Source organism: Sorex araneus, chromosome 6, assembly GCF_027595985.1.
Source record: "Sorex araneus isolate mSorAra2 chromosome 6, mSorAra2.pri, whole genome shotgun sequence".
Classification (NCBI taxonomy): Eukaryota; Metazoa; Chordata; class Mammalia; order Eulipotyphla; family Soricidae; genus Sorex; species Sorex araneus.
In genome coordinates, this window is record NC_073307.1 from 149131104 (window position 1) to 149147740 (window position 16637).

Genomic DNA, 16637 nt, shown 5'->3' on the forward strand with positions numbered 1-16637 from the left:
TGGGTTCGATTCTTTTGTACCTCTCGGAGAGCCTGGCAAGCTACCGAGAGTATTCTGCCTGCACAGCAGAGCCTGGCAAGCTACCCATGGCATATTCAATATGCCAAAAATGGTAACAAGAAGTCTTACAATGAAGATGTTACTGGTGCCCACTTGAGCAAATCGATGGACAGCGGGACGAGAGTGCTTTTTTGGGTCACACCCAGCAATGCTCAGTGGTTATTCCTGGCTCTGCACTCAAGAATTACTCCTTACAGTGCTTAGGGGACCATATGGGATGCCGGGGATTGAACTTGGGGTGGCCGCATGCAAGGCAAACTCCCTACCCACTGTACTATCAATCAGGCCCCTATAATCATATATTTTATAATTTCTATTTATAATTCTAAAAAATTATAGCTAGTTATTTTTAACTCTTTTATCCTTTAAGCTTCATACTAGAGTTAAATGTTAATTTATCACTATATACAGTATTAGAATATCTTGAATTTAGCTATATCCTTATCATTATGATCATGCAATCTCCCAAAGTCGAGCAGGCAGAAATAGAAAAATCTCAACAGGCCAATCACAGTCAAGGAAATTGAATTAGTAATTAAGAATTTCCCAAATGTGCTTTTCTTTTCAATCATTGAAGCCTTCAGCTAGAATTTCTGTTTCATTAGCTTCATTGAGGTAATTGTACATACACATTATCACCATGTGCATGTGTATCAGAATATCAGTTTATGTACACACTGAATATATATAATTTTTGCTTGTCAGCCACACCTCAGTAAAATTGGAGAAATTATAATAATTTTCAGTGTCACTTTTGAAAACAAGTTTTTCCTCTTTAAAATTTGTTTTTTACTAAAGAGCCATGATTTACAGTTATTTATAGCTGAGTTTTAGTCATACAATATTGCAGCATTGATCCCAACACCAGAGTCAACTTCCATCCACCAATGTTCCCAGGTTCCCTCCCATACCCCCTCTTCCCACCCCCCCTTGCCCTGCCCAGCCTGTCCTCTTGACAGGCACTTTTCTAAGTTTGGTTGTTAAAGTTTGGGTCTCTTGATTTCAGTGTTGTTGACCCTGTGGTTAGGATATTTAACCGCTCTATCATTCCTTAACAGCACCTTTGTACCTTAATCCTCTGACTTGGTCCTTGTTGCTTCTCATCTGCCTCTTTTCCTCCTTCCTTCCACTCTTCCTTCTCCTCCCTGTGCTCTGGGGCCAAGATTGATCTGGGTGTTCCCCCTTTAAAACATTGCATTCCTTTATCCAGTTATTCTAAATGCCATATATAAATATATCAACCCTTATTTATCCTTCTTCTGGTTTATTTAACTTAACATGATGTCTTTCAATTCCACCTATGTTGCTGTGAATTGCATGATTTCATTCCGCATCTGTGTAGTATTCCACTGTGGATACATACCGCATCTTCACAATCCACTTAGCTGTCACTGGACATCTTGGTTGATCCCAAATCCTTGCTATTGTACTGAGAGAGCTGCAGTGAATAATGGTGTGTACATGTTCTTTTGACTGAATGTTTTTAAGTCCTGGGGATACGGATATATACCCAAAAGTAGAATTGCTGGTCAAATGGGGGCTCAATTCTGAGTTTACTGAGTACTCTCCTTACTGTTTTCCATAGGGGTTGGACCAGGCAACATTCCTGTTAACAGTGGATGAAGATTCCTTTTTTACTACATCCCCACCAACAGAGATTATTCCCAGTATTTTTGGTTCGGTTCCTCCATCCCTCTTGGAGAGCCAGGCAAGCTACCAAGACTATCCTGCCCGCACTGCAGAGCCTGGCAAGCTACCCGTGGCGTATTCGATATGCCAAAAACAGTAATAACAAGTCTCACAATGGAGATGTTACTGGTGCCTGTTCAAGCAAATTGATAAACAACTGGAGAACAGTGACAGTGACATTATCTTCCTACATGGCAGGGGTGGGGGGTGGGGCGGACTTTGCAGAGTATTTTTTCCCCCTTGATTGTTTTATCAGAATTGACCAGACAAATTGCTCCACCAACTAAGGGGCTGGATCGAAAGCACATAGTGTAGGGCATTTGCATTGCATGTGGCTGACCTGGGTTCAATTTCACTGTCCTTCTCAGAGAGCCCGGCAAGCTACAGAGAGTGTCCCACCCACATGGCAGAGCCTGGCAAGCTACCCGTGGCTTATTTGATATGCCAAAAACAGTAACAACAAGTCTCACAATGAAGATGTTACTGGTGCCCGCTCGAGCAAATCGATGAACAATGGGATGACAGTGACAGTGACAGTGATTGTTTTATAGTTTTTTTACCTGTAAAGCATATAAGTTGGATAAGACGATCTGAAAGGTATCTTTCCTTCCTTCCTTCCTTCCTTCCTTCCTTCCTTCCTTCCTTCCTTCCTTCCTTCCTTCCTTCCTTCCTTCCTTCCTTCCTTCCTTCCTTCCTTCCTTCCTTCCTTCCTTCCTTCCTGCTCAGGGTTTACTCCTAACTGCACTCAGAGTTACTCCTGGTGATGCTGCTTGGGGGACCATATGGGATTGAGCCTTGGGTTGGCCTCATGTAATGCAAATGCCCTACCCGCTGTTCTGTTTCTCCAACCCTGGAAAGGCATCTTCATATCCACCTCTGGCCAGGTGACAAGTCAGTCATCTTCTGCTCTTTTATTATTTTTTATTATACATGGGTGGTGCTGTTTGTTTAGCAATCACTCCTGCTGAGTGGCCTGTGTGGGCTATTCCTGCGTGGGGCACTGCACAGTGCCAGGGGTCAAATAGGTGTTGGTCATGTGCAAGGCAAGGGCTGTGCCAATTGACATGTTGGAGAGTTTGTGTGTGAAATGACAGACACACTGGGTTAAAAGTCTTTCTGGAACTTTCTGTCACCGTTAGTCCAATGAAGAGGAAGGCAAGAATAGACCACCAAGAGACTCTTGGGAGTGTCTCTGGAGGGGACTTAGAACTGACATGATCCTGGATTCTCGACTGTCACTTAGGAATGCAGACATAAACTCCAGGGGTCAGGACAAGAGGGGGGTAATCACGAGGGGACAGGTAGAAGGCCTGGCCTCGTAATTGGCTAATTAGAGACAGTTTCCTGAAACTCCGAACAAAGCAATTGGGAAGTTGACTTTTGCTCTTTTCAGAAACTCCCCAGAGTGCAATGTTAGAAAAGTCCAGGGAATTCAACTCTCTGATCTCAAGTTTTCCATTTCATATACTTTAAATGTGCCGACTTCCTAGTCCAGCAGACATTTGCCTCAATCTTCATTTTAGTGGATTCAGGGGTGTTGGGCCTTATTCTAGTTCTCTGGAGCTCGCCGAGGGAGAAGTTATGAAGTGAGCGAGTGGTGAGTGCTCTGGGGAGATCAGCAGGAAGCAGGGCCTTTAGACATGGAGTGGGTTTTGAGTATGTTCCTTCTCGGAACCTTTAACCTGCAGAGACCTTTAACCTGGTGAGGTGATTCGAGCTCATTGGCACCTCTCACTAGGGATACTCAGACTTCCGCATCCTTCCAAGCTTGGAGAATTTTTCTTGGAGGTGCTCATTCTTCCAAGTGATGGGACAGATTTAGACATCATCTTGTCAATGTGCTCCTGGCTGTTTTCCTGAGACAGTCACTCTCTAGCCTGTGAGGAGCAGAAAACAGTCATTCTTCCACAGAGTGGTTTGCCGGGGTAGTTTTCAATCAACCTCTGAGTTGATTTTTGATTTTTTGGATTTTTTTTTCATGAAAAATCAAGCATTTTTCAGAAATAGTCTTCTGAAAAATTCAATGGATCTGGCCAGAAAACATTTTTTTTCCCTTTTAGGTTACACTCAGGGGTGCTTAGTAATTACTCCTGGCTCTGCGCTCAGGAATCACTCCTGATAGGGCTTGAGGGACCGTAGTGGGTGCTGGAAATCGAACCTGGGTCTGCTGTGTATAAGACAAATACCTTACCCTCTGCACTATCACTCTGGCATAAAAAAAAAAACCCAAAAAAACCCCCAAAAAACCCAGCCGTGTTCCTGGCTATCTCTGGTAGAGATGATGGTTTTTAGCCCCTAAGCCTGAAAGGAGATGTGTCTACACCAAAACCTAAATTTTGCTCAGCGCCAATCTTGAGCCCAGATTTCTGAATTTCAGACCAAAGAACACTAGCGAGCTCTCCAATCCCCCCGGTAATTCTATCTTTATACTTTGTTAGTGCAACGCGTCTCTGTTTTCCTACAGTGAATTGGGCAAGAGAATCAAGTTTCTGATAGCGAAAGTCTCAGAAGATAGATAAGAATCCAGGTCACATTCAAGGTGGCTTCATTTACTTCATCTCTGTGGGGGTATGTTTTGGAGAGATTTTTTTTAAATTAAAATTTATTTCTTTTTAAATTGAATCACATGAGATACACAGTTACAAAGTTCATGATTGGGTTTCAGTCATAGAATGTCTCAACACCCTTCCCTTCACCAGTGCACATTTCCTACCACCAGTTTCCCGGTTCCCTCCCTGCCCCCATCCCATCAACCCTCTATTGCAGACACTTCTCTCTCTCTCTCCCTCTCTCTCTCTCTCTTTCTCCCTCCCTCCCTCCCTCTCTCTCTCTGGAGAGATTCACAAAAAAGGAGTCGATGGTGATTATTTTTCATTGTTCACATCTCCACATACACTCTACCATCTGAGTCGTTTCTAGACCCCTGCAGTGAACCTTTGTTTTGGAAACAGACATATCAGTAGAGGGGAAATTTAGGGATCAAGTCCCAGACGCTTAGGGATGTCCAGTGCTTTCCCACACCATGCAAACTGCCACAGTGGCTATGAGAAGCTGATGAAGCCATCAGAGGGCTCCACCTTCTTTTTGTTGGAGAGACCTGGCAGGCTCTAGGGCAACAGCTCGAGAATATTTAAGCCTTGGAGACAGAGTGAGCCAAGGCGTCACCAGAACCTCGCTGCACAGTCTTGCAGTCTTCTCTCCACGGCACCCTGGTGTGTCCAGGGAAACTTTTTTTTTTTTTTTTTTTTTACCCTGTTCAAGGCCTCTAAGGCACACACAGACTCTGCAAAATATGTGATTCAGGAAGATGGAGAACTCAGTCAGGTCACATCTAGGCATCACCCTTCCTGCCCCCATGTTTGGAGTCAGATCTGGTAATGCTTGGGGGACCTTATGGTGCAGGGGTTGAACCCAGCCCTTCTGCATTTGAGGCATATCCCTGCCGAGTTTTCTCCTTCAGTCCCTTAACTGTGACGTCTTTCAGATTTTTTTTGCCTTTCCTTTGCCTTTCGCTATCAATGTGAAGTCTGCTCTCCATGCTTTCCCCTCAACCTGAAAGCCACCTTGGGGGAGCACCAGGGGAGGAGTCTGTGCCTGAGAGGAGCAGAAAAACAAGTATTGGACTTTGGAATCTGATTCAGATTCCTCTTCTGTGAGAGGAGGAATCCCAGACGCCTTCCAAGTGAGTGAATTTAGGGTGCTCAATTGGGAGGCAGGTGGTGATGCCTTATGAGGCGCCTCTGGCAGGTTGGGTATCTTTGGAGAACGCCACAGGACAGGGAACTTTGTGATAGGAAGGGGACATTGAGAAACCAAAAGGGGAACATCAGAGCTCCAGAAAGACCAGATTTCTTTCTTTTTAGGGTCATACTTGGCAATGGTCAGGGGTTACTTCTTGCTTTGCATTCAGGAATCACTCATGGGGGTGCTTAGGGGACCATATAGGATGCTGGGGATTGAACCCGGGTTGGCCCCAGGCAAGGCAAGCACCTTACCCCCTGTGCTATCATTCAGGCCTCTATATCTAATTTTTAAAAGCATATTTATTTATTGGGACCAATCTAGCTCAAGCTCTTTTGTTTACCCTTATTTTACTTTTTATTCATCCCAAACTCTAAACATGTGTTTGATGTGGACCTGTACTTATCTTCCCGAGTCTCTTCTTTGGCCTGCTAGTTAAAAAGTCTTAATCAAAGTTATTCCATAGGTAAATGTAATTAACATTGGAAATGACATATGGGTCAGATGACCTCTTTATGAAATTATTTCTAAAAATGCTTTTTACTATTTGCTACTTATTTCCACAATATTTTATTTTGGAAATAGTGAATTACTGTATATATTTTAGGGGCATAATTTTACCCCTCTCTGAAATATTTATCACATCTCAATCATGTTTTTTGTTTAGAATTTTGGAAAATTGTTGATTTTTATTCCTTAATTCTAAAGACTTGAAACTTTTAGGGGCCAGTGCGATACTACAACGGGGTAGGATGCTTCTCATGCATGCGACTGACACAAGTTTGATCTCTGTCACCACGTTCGGTCCCCTGAGCCCTCCAGGAGTGATCCCTGAGTACAGAGCTAGGAGTCAGCCCAGAATACAGCTAGGTATAATACCCAAACAACAAAAAAACAGCAGAAAGACTAAAACTTTTAAGGAATTTTAAAGTTTATACATATATATAATGCACACACATATCTATTAACTTTTAGCAGATTTGAATAGAGAAAACAGTTTAAAATTTATCTTTTCCTTTTAGTTCCTTTTTTTTTAAAAAATGGTTTTTGTTTGTTTGGTTTTGGGTCATATTCTATGGTGCTCAGGGTTTATTTCTGCTCTGCACCCAGGGTTTATTCCTGGCAGGCTTGGGGACCATATGGATTGCTGGGGATCAAACCTAGGCTGGTTGTGTGCAAGGCATATGTCTTACCTGCTGTAATGTTCCAGACCCTAATTTCTTATTTTATGCAAAATCTGCATGGTGATTCTTTAAATTTTTATTGAAGTAATATTGCAGTGCTATGTTATCTGTCTCAAGTATGAATTGTTATAAATCAACTACTGTACATATGACATTAAGTTCAGCACTTTAAGTCTAGCTCTTCCCATTCACACCTGTTCACCCTCTTTACCTGATTTACCCAGCTTTCCTCTCTTAATTTCTAGGAAGCACTCATTTGGTTGGTTTTTATGGTCTAAAAGGTTTTGGTTACTTTTTTTGGTTTCATTTAGTTCATTTTGATATTTTTCTTTATGTATCATATACTAGTAAAATTATACAGTGTTTATCTTATTTATATAACATAATATCCACTAGTTCTCTCCATGTTGTGGCAAATCACAGAATCCCTCTTTATTTTTTATAGTGAGAGACACTCTATTATTATGTGTATTCCCCAAGTGGGTAAATCAGGTAAAGCGGTGTGTGTGTGTGTGTGTGTGTGTGTGTGTGTGTGTGTATGTGTGCAACATATTGTCTTTATTCAATCATGTTTTGATGGACAATCAGATTTTCCCATATCTTACCAATTGTAAAAAATGTCATAAAAATAAAATGAATATGCCTCTGTCTCTTCAAATTAGCGTTTATGAGTTCTTTGAGTAACTTCCCAAAGGGAAATAACTGTATCATGAACAATTTCCCCTCTTCCCATTGGCAGATATTGTTCTTGGAGAAGTATCTGCCCAGTTTTCAATGTTGTTTTAAGATATATGTATTTTGGCTAATAATATTTTGTCAGATGTATGACTTGCAGATATATTTTCCCACTCAGTAGGATGTCTTTTTGTTTTGATAACCACTGTTTTAAATCTGAAAACTAAAATGGTTTTTATAAATCTTCTAAGAGGATCTCTCTTGCTGACAACCCAAATCAGAAGCTATTACAGAAACCAAATATTTGCTTTCTGAGGCCAGTTTCATAGAGATCATATGCCTTGTAATGGAGCCATTCTTCCTGTGAGGGTTGAACTAGCTCATCTAAGACCTTCTCTCTGAACAAACATCCTGGTGATGTTATTCTTGCGATACATTAGGTACGCAGAGGAGGCTGATGGGGAGAAAAAAGGACCCAATAGTGAGAAACGGTCTCATGTCTTGTTTATAGATAAGGTACTTGAGTATTAGACAGACTGAGCCCAAACCAAGTAGTTCATGTCTCAACTGAGGTCAGTAATTTCTAAGATGTGGCCACCCCCTTTCCTCATCCCCGTAGAGTGCATTATGGGGCCCCTAATGGGTGCCCTATCTGCCTTGCTTTATGACATACAGGCAGTGGATTTTCTAGGGCATGGTCAGAATTTGCCAAATGCAACCATTCTGCTTTTTTGAAACAACCAGGCTCCCTCATGGGAGAGACTCTAAGAGCGGGTGTAGGGAGGGTGGGAAGAATCAAGTTGAAAAGCTTCAACCACTGTCCTTAGAGGTGTGTATGCAGAAGGGCAAATGTGAGTCATGTAACTCATAAGTTATAGAAAATGCACAAGAAAATTCACCAGCCGAGCAAACATCACACCCTCCATCTCTAGAACTCCCTTCATCATCCCCAACCAAAATGCTGCACCCACAAAACACGAATCCAACATATTCTTCCCCCTCACTCTGCTTCCTGACTCTGTGAATTTGAGTTCTCTAGGGATCTAGGGCAGTAAGGAGACTCATAGAATTTGTGTTTTTGTGGCTGAATTCACATGCCACTTAGCATTTTCAGCCCTGTTTTATTATGCAACTGACTGTTTCATAAAAGCATGCTTTCGTGTGCTTAACTCAGAACCCTTGGATGTTGTCTGTCAGTCTTTACAAAGGAGAGTGACAGGAAGCAGGAGCACCCAAATGGGTTCCTGGAACAAACCTTGTAGGCTAAGGTAGAGCAAAAGCTTGACCACTATATACTCATACAATTGTTGGTAAAATTAGGAACCTGTACAATTCTCAAAAGTAAATCTGGAAAAAATATTTTTGTATTTTATTTTTTTAACCCAGATGATAATTAATAGGCTCGGAGGAGTTTCTCTCTCTCTTTTAATTGTTAACATGGTTCCTAAGCAGTGTGATGGGACTGAACCCAGGTCCCCTGGCCCCAACCCTGTGTTCCTGTCTGTGGGTCACAGAGCACTGAAGTTTCCCACCTGTGGGGTGCTGGCCTGGGCTGCATGCAATTATGAAGTACTTAGGACATCATCAGGCATGCTGCAGAATTTGCTTCTCTGAGGGAATGACCATATTATAGGATTTGATCATGGATTTCTTTGCATCTGATCGCACTTTTTTGGTCTTCAGGTTCCTCTGTGGGGTATGTGGGGTTGGCTTTAACTTTTTTTTTTTTCTTCAGGTGGCAGTACTGAAACCCACGGTAGAGCCTTTTCTCGGGTGAGTGTGCATTCCCTAACACTTGGTCAAGCATGTCCACCCATTCTATGGAGCAGAATCAGCTTCCCTTTGTAATCAGTGGTCCTTAATGACATTTGAACGGTTTGCAGGTTATTGACTCACGTTTCCTTTTCTCCATCTCTGCCTCTGAGGAGAGCGGAAGGTTGGGAGTCTTCCTTCTTCCACACAGCTTTGCTCTCTTGCCTGTTGGGAACCTGGTTAGTTATTTATTTTTTGCAGAATATTTGAAATTGAGCAACTCTAGCAATCTATTTAAGAAATGGATCCCACATTTTGGTGTAACATAAAACTGATTGAAAAAAAATATTTTAATTAGCAACTAATGTACATCTTCCTCAGGAGCAGTAGATACAATGGGACCATCTATGTTTTGAAAGGCAGAGTCCTTAGTTCAGACATGAGTTGTGTTACCTTGAATTCACAACTGAATAGCCCCAAGTCTTCATTTTTCTTTTGTATGTCTAAAGGAGTTTCTTATTCTTATTGGGAGAATTAAATTAGCTAATGCTTTTACTTGGATCGCAGAGAAGCCTCCAAGGCAGCATTCAACAATCTCCGATGCTCTTATGGTGAAACATCCAGCGTCTGGTGAGGGTTACTTGTCCACTTGTCTCCTGGAGAACATGGTTTGGAGAAGCCCAGGGCTGGCAGGGAACTCACGAGGGAACAGAATGACGACTGCCCATTAGGTTGGAGAAGAGAGTTTCTAGCCAGTGAAGGAGAGTCCTTTTGCTTTCTGTGATTCCAGGTCCTTGGTCCCGTGCTTTACGTCATGGCCACCACAGGCAACGTGACTGAAATCATCCTGTTGGGGTTCTCCCTGAACCGAAACACGCAGAAGATCATCTCTGTGCTCTTTCTCCTCATGTACACGGCCATTGTTCTGGGCAATGGCCTCATTGTGGTGACCATCGTGGCCAGCAAAGGCCTGACCTCCCCCATGTACTTCTTCCTCAGCTACTTATCCTTGGTGGAGATCTGCTACTGCTCTGTCACCGTCCCCAAGCTCATCCTCGACTCCTTTCTCGAGAGCGATGTCATTTCCGTCCAGGGCTGCATTGCACAGATATTTTTCCTCCACTTCTTTGGCGGCAGCGAGATCTTCCTCTTGACGGTCATGGCCTACGACCGCTACGTGGCCATCTGCAAGCCTTTGCACTACACCGTCATCATGAACCGGAGGGTGTGTGGCCTCTTGGTGGCGGCGGCGTGGAGCGGGGGCTTGTTGCATTCGGCCGGGCAAACGTTCCTCATTTTCCAGCTGCCCTTCTGTGGCTCCAAGGCCCTGGACCACTACTTCTGTGATGTGCACCCCGTGCTGAAAATGGCTTGCGCCGACACCTTCCTCATCGGGCTGCTCATCATCGCCAACGGAGGCTCCATCTCCGTCATCAGCTTCGTGGTGCTGGTGGCGTCCTACGTGGTCATCCTCCACTCCCTGAGGAGCCAGAGCTCCGAAGGCCGGCGCAAGGCCCTCTCCACCTGCGGCTCCCACATCGCCGTGGTGGGCCTCTTCTTCATCCCCTGCTCCTTCGTCTACATGAGGCCCTGTGTCACCTTCCCGGCTGATAAGGTCGTGGCCGTGTTTTACACGGTGGTCACGCCGCTCTTGAACCCTGTCATCTACTCCTTCAGGAACGCGGAAGTGAAAAACGCCATGAGGAGGCTGGTGGGGAAGAAGGTGATTAGAGAGGAGACATAGATGATGGGGGGGTAGCGGGGATACATAGCAGAGGTGAGGGGATCTGAACTTTGGGGTGGGGTAGGTTTTAGCTCGCTCTGCCTCTTATCTCTAACCGATGGAGCAACGGGGGGGGGGTCCATCATCTTTCTTTGAGTTGCACTTTCATCTCGGTTGGCAGGATTGGCAGAATGAAGGGGGCGTCTCAGGTGAAATCCGAGAGAAGTCGTCTCAGGTGGGACTTCTACATTGGACAGTGACCTTGAGACCCACTGGCTGTGGAGGGAATGGACTCAGTTTGGGAAAGCAGAGTCAGTCTGGGAATAGCAGGGGGAGGTGGAAGAGCAGAAGGGTGATTGTGTCAGGGATGGGGGTGCCCCTGTTGGGGGGAAGAGTCGGGACCTTTGGACTTGGGAGGCTCAAAGTAGAGAGGAGTTGTTCCGGCTCTGCAAATGCTCACATGTTCTGTTGACTTGTCTTAGGAGGATCCTCCCGGTGACTTCTCCAGGGCAAGGCAAGCTGACTGAGGGGTGTTTCACTACATAGGAAGAGCAATTTTTAGTGATAGGAAAGCGCTAGGCAATGGCATCTGCTTTGTAGGCACAAGTTTTATTTTCTCTGTCTCATTAGTTTTTTTTTCTCTTCTTTTTTTTTGGTGTGTCACACCCGGTGATGCACAGGGGTTACTCCTGGCTCTGCACTCAGGAATTACTCCTGGCAGTACTCAGGGGACCATATGGGATGCTGGGAATCGAACCCGGGTCGACTGCATGCAAGGCAAATGCCCTACCTGCTGTGGTATTGCTCCAGCCCCCTCATTAGTATTTTGGTGTCTAATATTCTCTTCTTCCCAGATGTGCATGTCTGCTCCTTCTGTCTTCCCTCAGTATGCCGCTGGTTGTCTGGCCTGGTAGTTTTCTATATTTCCTGTTGGAAGTTTGTGCTTCTCATCCATTCCCACAGAGCACTTGAGTGACTTCTTATTGTCTTATTCCACCGTCCTTTTTGTCACCCTCTTCATTGTGGGTTCTCCCTACTCCTTTCCTTCCTTACTTTTGAATTGCCCGTGCATTAAGGATGGAGCTTCCCTGTTTGACCCAGGTTAGTCCTAGTCCTTCTCTTCTTGGGTTTTATGTTATGAAGCCCATAAGGTTGTGGCTCCAAATGCTGACCTCAATACTGCCCCTACAATCTCAGTAGATTGTCTTCCCTCCTGCTTCCAGATTAACAGCCATTTTTCCATCTTTTTATTTCCCCCCCCCATGGCGCAAACTCCCCATGGCGTATTCATATGCCAAAACCAGTAACAAGCTTGGTCTCATTCCCCTGACCCTGGAAGGGACGCAATGAGACCAATGAGTTCTTTCCAATGCGGCACCATTGGAAAGGACGAGTAAAGAGAGGCTTCTAAAATCTCAGGGCTAGGATGAATGGAGACGTTACTGAGACTACTTGAGAAATTCAACGATCAACAGGATGATAATGATGATGATGATGATGATGATAATGATAATGATGATGATGATTTCCCCCTCCTTTTCTTGTTCAGATTAACAATTTTTAAATACTCTGTTTTTTGTCATTCTCCTCCCTGCTAATCTGGACTAATTCACTGCTGCAGTCGTTTTTTTGTTGGTTTTTGGTTTGGGGGACAACATCAGCTTTATGTTCAAGGCTTACTCCTGGCTCTGTGTTAAGCAATCACTCCCAGGGGTGCTCAGGAAACAAGATGTGGTGCCTGGAATGGAACCAGGGTTGGCCAAATGCACGGCAAGTGCCTTACCCGCTGCCCACTGTGCTCTCTCTCTGGCCCCCTGTTGCCTCTGAACAACACACTTCTGTTCTCACCACACTCTCATGGCAGGGCCTTCTCCTAACAGTCTCCTTTATTTTCAGTTGTCCCCCGGAAGAATTCCTTCATCTACTTTCCTTCATCTAAAATATTTTCTTCATCTCACCCTTTAACCTCTTACCCACCCTTCAAGGACCACCTGCTATAATCCTCCCTTTGGGCACTATCAGTGATCATCCTCTAAGATGCAGGCTTTTCCTTTTGTGACCTTCCACAGCACCCCAACACCCCAGAGTCCTTTAAAGCTTTTTCTCGCTAGACCTCAGCATTTATTTCTCTTTCATTAGACTGTTACATTGACACCAGTGGCTCGAATCTTTGTATCCCACCCTCAGTGGCACATAATAAAATTTAATTTATGTTATAGACAGTTAAATTTTTTAAGTCATTGATGCTTCAGATGGAACAATAGCCACTGGATCGTAATTAACCTCTCAGTTATCTAAAGCCTGTACCAAGGTTGTACTGACCACTGAAGACCACCTAAACTCTTTGGTGATCATTTGACTCAAGGAGAAGCTTTAGTACAGAAAGGCACTGTAGCACTGTCATCCCGCTGTTCATCGATTTGCTCGAGCAGGCACCAGTAACGTCTCTAATGTGAGACTTGTTACCATTTTTGGCATGTCGAATACGCCATGGGGAGCTTGCCAGGCTTTGCCATGCGGGTGGGATACCCTCGGTAGATTGCAGGCTCTCCAAGAGGGACATATTTTTATACTTATGTACATGTATGTAAATAGAAAAACCTAGAGGATATTCCAACCCTAAGAAGGGGGGCTAATGGGCAGCAAACCACACTGGTCACCTTGTAGCCCTTTTTGGCCTTTAAACCGATCTGAATCCTTTTTATCATTCTGGTGGCTACTAGATTGATGGGACTTTGCCAATTCCAAATACAATACTTATTTTTGGTCTGGATGGGGTCCAGGAATGTGACCAACCTTGTAAGTAATCACAGGTAAACCGAATGGCCTGCTGGGATGTGGGGAGCTTGGGATTCCGACCCTTATTCCCAACACTGTCAGACATTTGACTCAACGGGCCCCTTCCATCCATTCAACCATCTTTCTACACACACTAAAGTTCATTTAAACTGTTTCCAGTAGGGACCAAAGAGGTGGGACTGCAGGTAGGATACTTGTCTTGTATCAGGTTTAACAGGGTCCCAGAGCACCACCAGAATTAATCTATGAGTATTTCTGGGTGTGACCCAAAAATACAGGAAAGAAAAAAGTTTAAAAATTAAAAAAAAACAAACCCTTCATTTCACTCCATTAAAGAACATTGCCAGGGCCATTTTCCTAAGATGAGACTTTCAAAAACATTTATCCTGTATTCTTATACAACGCTAATCAGTACCTGAATACAAGGGAGGCAGAGATGACCCGGGGGAAGGAGCTGATGACACAAGGCAGACCTGGACTCTAGCCGCAATGCCCCACAATGATCCTGAGGTACAGATGCCTCAGCTCAGAGCCAGGAGTCGGGCTTAGCTGGGCGTGGCTCCCCAGAACACGAATCAAGAGGACCGGAAGAATGATGGTGTGGCGGTTTACCTCCCATAATCCCCCAAAACACAGGGTCTCAAAGCCAGAGGGGCTGGAGTGATACTCGATCAGGGAGGGCTTTTGCCTTGCATGCGGCTGGCCCGGGTTCAATCCCTGGCATCCCATATGGTCCCCAAGCCAGGAGTAATTCCTGACTGCAGAGGCTGGAGAAACCCCTCTGGGTGTGAATCAAAAAGCAAAAAAAAAAAAAAAAGTCAGAGTCAGAGCAAAGAATGAGACTGTGGTGAGCCTTGACAGCCCTGAGCCAGGCATTTGTATTACCTTTTTAAAACTGATTATAGAAAGGGAACATGTATATATATATGTATATATACATATATATTTGAGTATATTTTCACAGTGAATCAGGAAATCCCATTCATATATATATATGTATATATGTATATATATATATATATATATTAACAGTAACAATAACAGGTCTCATTCCCCTGACCCTGAAAGAGCCTCCAATTGTTGGGAAAGAACAATTGCTGCTAAAATCTCAGGGCTGGGAAGAATGGAGATGTTACTGGTGCCCACTCGAGCAAATTGATGAACAACAGGATGGTAGTGATACTAGTGATACAGTGATATATTTTAATTTATATTTTTTATTGAATCACCGTGAGATACAGCTACAAAGTTTTCCTGATCAAGTTTCAGTCATGCAATGTTCCAACCCATCCCTCCACGAGTGTACGTTTCCCACCACCAATGTCCCCCGTGCCCTCCCTGCCACCCTGCCCACCCTTCAGCCTGCCTCTATGCAGGCACTTAGGAAATCCCATTCATTTGATCTTATTTGATCCAAAATACTGCTATGAGGTGTGTCTGATCCCTTTCCCCCACTCCCTTCCCTCCCCTATGTCGCTGTGGTGGTCACCACCGGGTCCCCCATCCGTGGCAGTGTCACACCCATGGCCGAGGTGCTCATTGGGGTCTTACGCCTTAGTTGTGTCACTTGCCGCTGTGCTTGCTGGGGTCATGCAAGCACACGGTTGTGCTCATGCACTTCTGGCTCACACACACATAGGGCGGAGGTGGTGCTCACCCGCCTACTTGCGTGTCGTTAGCGGTGGCCCTCCCCGGGGTGGCAGACTTTATTTTTGTGCTCGCACGTACCTCTGATGTGCCTCCAACCATACATCGTGGAGGAGGTGGGAATCCAGCTGGGAGAGCGGCTGGGACCCCCTGGGGAGCGAATATGCTTCACACTCGCCAGGCAAGTGCTTCCAGTAGTTTTAGAGTTTGTTTTGTTGGCTTTGGGGACCACACCCAGCAGTGCTCAGGCACCACTCCTGGCTCTATGTGCTCAGGGATCACCCTGGGTGGAGCTCAGGGGACTCAGACTCATGCCTCCTGCACACATAGCATGACTCAGCCCTTGGCACTCTCTCTCCAGCCCTAGAAATCTTGTAACTCCCTGATGGATCCATTCACCCCTCAAGTGTATTTTTGGTCACCCAGCATATGGTGTGAAGGCGAAACTGGTGTCGTGACAAGCCACAGCCAACATTAAATCTCAGCTAGGCCTCAGTTTCTGTTTCCCTGAAGCAGGACTTGCAGTTTCTGGTGAACTCCCAGTTGAGTGATTTGCCTAAATAAGGAACTGGGCAGTTGGGTCTGCTGGTCATGAGGGGTCACTGTCCCCTCCTTAGAAACTGTTGGTAACCATTGCCTCATTGCTGGCCACTGTTGTAATAGGGCCAATGCGAAAAATAAACCAGTATATAAACTGCTCTTAACTTTGAACCCTCTGTAAACCTCTTGTGATTTGGAGTTGGGGTCCTTGTCAAGACTCCACTGCGTTAGATGAGACTTGGTCCCTAGCTCGAGCCAGCAATGGCTTGAGCTAGTAATAAAGTTCCTTTGCTTTTGCATTATCATGTGTGGACTTGGTCTCTCCGCAATTTGGGATCCGGAACTCGGGCACAACAATGGTTTATTATTATTATTATTATTATTATTATTAGGGCTGGAGTAATAGCACAGCGGTAGGGCATTTGCCTTTCACCCGGCCGACCCGTGTTTGATTCCTCCGTCCCTCTTGGAGAGCCCGGCAAGCTACCAAGAGTATCGCGCCTGCACAATACCCGTGGCGTATACGATATGCCAAAAGCAGTAACAATAAGTCTCACAATGGAGACGTTACTGGTGCCCGCTCGAACAAATCGATGAGCAACAGGATGACAGTGACAGTGACAGTGACAATGATGATGATGATGATTATTATTATTTCCATCTAAAGTTATGTTCAATCCAGCAAGAACCAGCCCTTCCTCTGTGAAGCAGGTGATGTACTGTAGATCAGAACCATGTAGAGTTAATGCTACTGTAAGCATGTGACCCAAACCGTAATAAGTACATTAAAAAAATATCAGTTTGCTAAAAAGGTGGGGTGGTGAGAA

The 16637-nt window shown here is 44.7% G+C and overlaps 1 protein-coding gene across 1 annotated transcript; it reads left to right on the forward strand.

Annotated features, from left to right (window-relative positions):
* The first annotated feature begins 9915 nt into the window (after positions 1-9915).
* Positions 9916-10845, forward strand: LOC101558010 (olfactory receptor 4X1-like). The gene has a single exon (XM_004619113.2). It carries the CDS (start codon positions 9916-9918, stop codon positions 10843-10845), a length of 930 nt encoding a protein of 309 aa, XP_004619170.2.
* The last annotated feature ends 5792 nt before the right edge of the window (positions 10846-16637 follow it).